The sequence below is a fragment of the Drosophila albomicans genome, chromosome 2R, assembly GCF_009650485.2.
Source record: "Drosophila albomicans strain 15112-1751.03 chromosome 2R, ASM965048v2, whole genome shotgun sequence".
Lineage (NCBI taxonomy): Eukaryota > Metazoa > Arthropoda > Insecta > Diptera > Drosophilidae > Drosophila > Drosophila albomicans.
In genome coordinates, this window is record NC_047631.2 from 31,161,689 (window position 1) to 31,168,897 (window position 7,209).

The 7,209-nt window shown below is 37.2% G+C and overlaps 1 protein-coding gene across 1 annotated transcript; it reads right to left on the reverse strand.

Moving 5' to 3' along the window:
* Nucleotides 1-216: 216 nt before the first annotated feature.
* On the reverse strand, nt 217-1,369 carry LOC117574543 (mitochondrial dicarboxylate carrier). The gene is made up of 3 exons (XM_034258413.2): nt 1,084-1,369; nt 797-1,034; nt 217-744 (listed from the first exon to the last, which is right to left on the reverse strand). The coding sequence occupies exons 1-3, from the start codon at nt 1,250-1,252 to the stop codon at nt 282-284; spliced, it is 870 nt and encodes a 289-aa protein (XP_034114304.1). The 5' UTR covers nt 1,253-1,369; the 3' UTR covers nt 217-281.
* Between the last annotated feature and the right edge of the window lie 5,840 nt (nt 1,370-7,209).

Consider the following 7,209-nt stretch of genomic DNA (forward strand, 5'->3'; position numbering starts at 1 on the left):
ACAATAACTTTTTTCACTTATTCTACATTTAATATACTACCAAATAATATACAACAATTAACAGCTAGAATAGCAGAAAAAAAGAGAAATGCAAAAAAAAAAAAAAAAAAAAGTCGCATGCACTCACTTATGCACCTTTGGCACTTCAATTTTCTTATATTACTCGCAATGTCCTTCGAAAATAAATATAGCAAATAAATAATAATTGTTGTGTTCATCATGTTCTGTCATTTTATTTTTGTTTCATAATATTACCGTCCAAGTTCGTTATATTTATTTATTTATTTATCATGTTTTTTCTCCAAAGGTAAATAACCAAATCGTAAACGGGCTTGCTCATACAGCATAAAAGTAATTATAGTATTGGGGCTGACTCGCATTAAGGCAGGAATAAAGCCTTTATAAAAAGCAAGTGGACCTTGTTTTGCAATGTAAAGTGTCACGCCTCCTATGCCTTTAAATTCGCCAGGTCTTGCATTCATATATGTTGTTTTGATAACATCTAAAGGCTGAGTCATTAGTGTACCAATAAATCCTGCTATCGATGATGTAAGAAAGTGAAGTGGGAGGCCCTCTTTAATATTAAATGAACTCTTTAGAATTTGTTTAACTTGATCATATGCTGCATTCGTGCCAATTGTTAAGAGCACAGCACGTGAAACGGCTGGAACCGCTCCTCGAAAAAGATTATGAATACCTTCCTCTTTAGCAATACGATATAAACCATCAAAAACGTGCTTGTAACTGTAAATCGATAAATCAATGTTATATGACTCCAGATTTCTACAATACTGACTTTCGTCTCTTCTCCGGTGGAAGCTTAATATCATTCTGTAACCTAACTGTTACGACGTCACCAGGAACCCCAATTAGGCCCCCAATTACTCCTGCTATTGTTGCCAGCTGTACTTTTGCTCCAAGATTATTAGCATCCACGAAATTTTTACCAAATTCGTATACAGCAAAGCGCGTAGTCGTATAAGTAAGCTGGCGGAACCACGAAGCTGATATGCCGTTGTAAAACCCAAGTATGCCTACGTAATCCATTCAGAGCATGTATTTCTATTTCACTTATATTCTCACCTGCTTCATTATATATTTTCTTAATAATCTGTTTTACAGGAACTTTTCCTGATTGTGTCTGCAGTTGAACTTTCACAAGATCAAGAGGATGTGTTGTAGTGACCGCCACGGCAGAGCAAACACCTCCAGACCACCATCTCGGTAAACGCTCCGTTCTCCGATCATCCATTTATACTTCGAAAATTTTTGGAAAGCTAGAAATCTTTGAACATTTTAAAGAAATTTTTGGATATAATAAATCAAGTTTCAACGCTTGCTGATATATGCTCATAAAAATATGTATTAATTTTTTTTCATGTTTATTAGAGAAAAGAATGCGTCAAAGTTAAATATCCTCTTGACGAGAATATGTATATTGAAATGAATTTAATATCGATCGATTTAATAATCGATAGCTGCATGGCAAAGTTTATGCTCGACTGTTTTTCAATTTAATTGAACTTAAATATATATATTTATTTGCCAACGATGAGTGACTTTTCACCTGGTAAATAAAGCGAGTCGCTGTTTACACAACCTGAACCACATATTCATATGACATTATCACTTAATTCTTGCCTGGCTTGCATTGCACTCGTTAAACCAATGAACCGAATATGCAATGTTCATATTAAGAGCAGCAGAAAGGACAACAAAACTATGAAGCTATTATGGTTACGCAACTCTGCATCGCTTTTCTCAGTTTTTTTCTTTTTTTGTTGGGCATATCCAAATCAAATTCGACATTTTAAATGCCGAACTCAAGGCACGAAAATCAATTTGAATGCGAAGTCTTCTTCTGCTGGTTGAGCTAAGCCTACTTAAGCGATTTGCTAATAATAGCCCAAATGCCTTAAGCTCTTGCCCACAAATTTGTAGCCAATATATATATATATATATAAAGCGGGGGTCCAAGTTCAAGTGGGAGTATGTGGCATGCTCATTAAATATGCACAAATGCCTGTGTGTGTGTGTATGTGTGTGGGAGGTTGAGTGGGAGGGGTCAAAGTTCCGCCCATTTCCGCACGTTAACAGCAGGCAATTACAAATGTTGTGCGTAACTGTAACTGTGTCTTCCTTTCGTTGCGTGCTGTCTTTGTCTACGATATATATGCTCGTATGTTTGTTACGTATGCGTAATCTATTATGCCGCTGAAAGTGGTAATTCCGGTCAGTAAATAACATGCACGCCCAATGCCAAAAGAGTCGCTTTTGCCGCTCAAAGGCGTCGATTAGATTTTAAGCCACGTCGACGGCGCGCCAGAAAGTCAGAAAAACGATGGCCAATTGCGAATTTTTAAGCCTCGACAAGCGAAAGCCAAAAGCGCCAGACAGACACCAATAAAGAGAGCTAGAGAGAGAGAGAGAAAGTGAGGGAGGTGTAAGCAAAGCTTTAGCCAGCGAAGGACAGACAACAATAACGGAGCGAGCCCAACCGTCTATAATTCCTGTGTTAAAACCCATAAATCCATTGGGCCCTGCTTACATATGCGCCATTTCACACCGTTACCGTTAGACGCACACACACACCTACAGACACACATACAGTTACCTACACTAAGTGCCAGACTCGTGTTTAACTTCGACCCCCGCATCGTGGGCGAAGCCAACTACATACAGTCTGTTATCGATAAAAATGGCGTACACCTTTCAACAAAATTGCTTTCCGTTCGATTTCCTACACACACACACACAAATGTGTATAAAATTTATTTACAGTTTTTTTGAAGCAACATTTTATCAATATTAAATTCAACATTGGATTATTTTTGTACGCTGGCAATGAAACAAAATTAAACAACATTTAATAGCCTCATTAATTTATTCAATAACCTTCCACAATGTCCGCTTCCAGAATAAAATTCCATTAAATTGCAATTTAATTAAAAAAATGCATGAATACAAGAAAGCTGCTTAACACAATTCAGCTGAAAAGATGACATTGAATTGAAATGTTATGAAAAAAACTCATTCTTTGTTTTTTGAAGAGTTACCTTGAAAGTTTACCTGTTATTGTTTTGGGCAACAAATATTATTTTTTGAATATTAATATTAATTTGTTTTGTGGGCCATAAATCAGACATAGATTTATCAGACAACCTAATAACAGCGACTCGACAGAACTATTTATGCTTGTGGCCAAAAACAGACAAAAGGCCACGTTAACAATTTTGACAGTTTTCAATTTCGAACCGAGCACAAATTAAAAACGTTTCGAGTATGGTGAAGACCAAACGACGCCAGCTGAGACTTCAAAAGCCTTTGCAAACCAACAGACAGAGAGAGACAGAGAGAGAGAGAGCGAAAGAGAAAGAGTGAGAAAGACAAATAAGAGGACGACACAGGCAAAAGGCACGTGAGTTGGTGCTCATGTGAAAATCGTACAACGAATATTTGTCAATTTGGTCGAAAAAATAAAAATGCCAAGAATCTGCTGGAGTCTCGCTGTCTCCGTTTTGAGGCTGCTTTTGCCAATTCGTGCGTTTTGTTTGCCTGTTTGTCTGCCATTGAAGTAGTTTTTCGGCTGCTGATTAGAATCGCACACGCACTCACATATGTCACACACACACTCACATAAGGAAGAGGCGACAGAGCGACAACACGGGAATACCCTGAATGTTGCTGGGTGCACATCATAAACATAAAAGTGAAATGGTGAAAGTAGTGACAGCGACACATACTCGTAAATACGTTTACGTATATATGATACAAATCCTCTTTTTATTCTTATTTAATATTTCTGGCGTTTTATGAAATTTTAGTTACACACGCACACACAGTGAACAAAGTCGGCAATTCGAATATTTTTTTACGTACAGCTGCGTTTCCATGTCTCTCTCTCTCTATCTCTTTCACTTGACATTATCAGGCACGCATGTGTCAACTACCGACGCCGCTGACGACGTCAGAGATGGAGAGACAGACAGAGACAGAGACAGCGACAGCGACACACAAAAAGGTACAGTAATAAAAACCAATAAAAATGACAAATAAAAAGATTTATGCGATTTGTGTGTATTTGTGTATTTATTGTATTTGTCTGTGTAGGTAGAGCAACTTGTTTTTCTCTATTCCAACATGACTTTTTGTACACTTAACGAAAATGTCCATAACGAGCTTTCCATTATGTAAATATTGATAAAGGACTATGGTTATTTCCGTCATTCATAAAAGCATATCTAATCCCAATATTGGTAATTAGCTTTCAATTCGAAGAAGTTCACCTCATTATGGATATATAATGATATTGACTTAAAGAACTTGTTATAAAGTGATCAAAAGTACATCTAAGGTAAGGCTCATTATTGATATTAAATGTATATTATATCTGAAGTGCAACTCATTACATGATTATTAAATATGAAGGTGCTAAATATTGACTTAAAGAACAGCTAAGGTAATGCTCATTATAGATATTGAATTGAACATGAAATATAAATTAGATTTGAAGTGCAACTCATTAAATCAGTATTGAATATTAAGGCACTAAATATTGACTTAAAGAACATCTAAGATAATGCTCATTATATATATTGAATTGAACATGAAATATAAATTAGTTTTGAAGTGCAACTCATTAAATCAGTATCGAATGTTAAGGCACTAAATATTGACTTAAAGAACATCTAAGATAGTGCTCATGAGTTAAGCATGAAATGTAAATTCAAACTAATGTGCAACTCATTGAATAAGTGTTGAATATTAAGCCACTAAAATACTTTTATCTTAATGACTCTACTAACAGCCTGCAAGTGATTGATTAAATGTATTTAAGCATGTATTTTCAATAAAATCAGTTGCTCACTGAATTTGTATTAATTTCACATAGAATTGAATGTGAGTATTCAATTTCATGCAAAAAGAAATGAAGCGAGTGAACATATGAGTGAGTAAGGCACAATTTCTTACAGGCAATTTATTTCTCATCAATTTACATACAAAGTGTATATACAATATAGAGAGAGAGCGAAGACAAAACAAGGCATTTAATCGCCTATGTGATTTATACATAATGTACCTACAACGCACACGCAAAAAAGCACACACAAGAATACAGAATATAGAATATAGAATATAGAATACAGAATACAGAAGGCAAAAGCGAGTCGTACATTTGTTTTTACGCATTTCATTTAAAGAGTTGCTTTGTGATCTGTGGCTGAGATAAGAAACAAACAACAAGCAAATTAAAATGAAATAAAGCAAATGTGCCGCAAATGTGTGAAGATGTGTGTGTGTGTGTGTGTGTGTGTGTGTGTGTGTGTGTGTGTGTGTGTGTGTGTGTGAGAAGTGAAGAAACACACACACACACATAGTGGCAAACAGAGAAAAACAAAAAACAATATGCAAATGCGATTGTGTAGCATACTTTTTGGGGCCAGAGGTGAATGTGAATTCAAATGCGAATACGAATGCGAAAGCAAGTGCGTAGGAGCATGTGGTAATGAGTTGGCAGCACCTGAAACTGAAATTGTAATTGAAACTGATAATTATGTATGCAACTGAACAAAAGAGTTGTTTACAACCAAACCGGAAAAAGGGGAAACCAAGCGCCGCAACAGGAAAATCAAGCCACACACACACACACACAACATCTTGGAATTAGTTAAATACATTTCCTGTTTTATTGTTTGCACTACTAGAAATTCCCCGTAATGTGAGCTTATCTACCTTACGGCTGCAGGGCAACATTATCAAGCGAGAAACTCTTAACTGCAACTTACAACAATTTTCAGTTTTCTAATGGTTACTTTTGCTTAAAGTGCAAGCACAATTTAAACCCCAAACAATTGGCTATTTCAAGCGTTGAGAGCAAAGTCCATTGTGGACCAGGGCTTAAGGATGCAACGCACAGCTGCAGCTGGAGTTCATTGAGCTGGCCACCATGGCAGCCCAGCAGCTCATGGCAGCTCATGACATTGTACCTAAAATGTGCTCCAATGAGCATCAATATCAATTTACCCCTTCTCAGTGCCGGGATACATTAAGAAATTTGTTTATTTTTCATTTGTACAGCGAATGAGCACTGAAAGTGAAGTAAAATAAATACAAACAGAACAGAGCACAGCACAGAGCACAGACAGATGCCAACATCGATTTTCATCTTGCTTATTGGCAGTCCCCTTTCTCCCCTTTCTCTCCTTCTATATCTTTACCCAACTCGAGCTCTCGTTGTTGTTCTGGTTAACCAGCAACTCGTGACAGTTGACATATATTTCTCTCTAATAATTCTCCACCCACTTTATGTCACTTGTCTCTCTCGCTTTCGTTTTTTGTGCACTTAATGAAAATGTTTTCCTTTTGGCAAACACGACATACATGTAAAGTATTTTATTAAAAGTAAATTAATTGTTTATTATAAATCGTGAAAACTTGAATGAGTGAATAATACTACGTATTATATTTTATAACTACGACTTTTTTGCAGCAACGACTTAACACCTTCGCGACTTTTCCAGGAGTGAAGTGCGTTCGGCAACTCTTGTTCTTCTTCATATTTAACAGAGTGCATGAGCTGCCGGATCGCTAAACTTATTATTAACAGAAGTGACCTGTTTACATTCGGCCCTCCTGATCTTCTTCATCTGTCCCAGATGACAGTAACTCCTCGTTGTCCATCACAAACCTCCAGAGCTTCATATTGTCGCAGCTAGAACATCATATCGCCCATTTCCCTTCGCCTTTGTTATCTCGTATGGACCAAGATACTCGCTTGCCAGCTTGCGTCCGGCGACAAATTGCGTTCTTTTTATGGCGACCAGATCTCCAACTTTATATGTCTGCTCTAGCCGGCGCTTCTTGTCGAAATTGCGTTTGTAGACCTGCTGTGTCTGCTCTATATTTCGTCTCGCCTCCTCACGTTGCTTTTGACGCTCATTGTTGAATTGACAGACCATCTCCTCCTCTAACATCTGCAGTAACAGATCTTCGGATTGATTATGCATTTTTGCGCCAAAAAGTACTTCAAACGGAGACATCTTTAAAGATGCATGTACATGTGAGTTGATGGCTTTCTGAACTGCGGCGACGTGCTTGAACCACTTGTCTGGCTCACTTGTTGACAGTTTTGATATGATCGACAAAATTGTTCGGTTAACCCGTTCAACCTGTCCGTTACCTCTTGCCACGCCTGTCGTCGTCTTTACG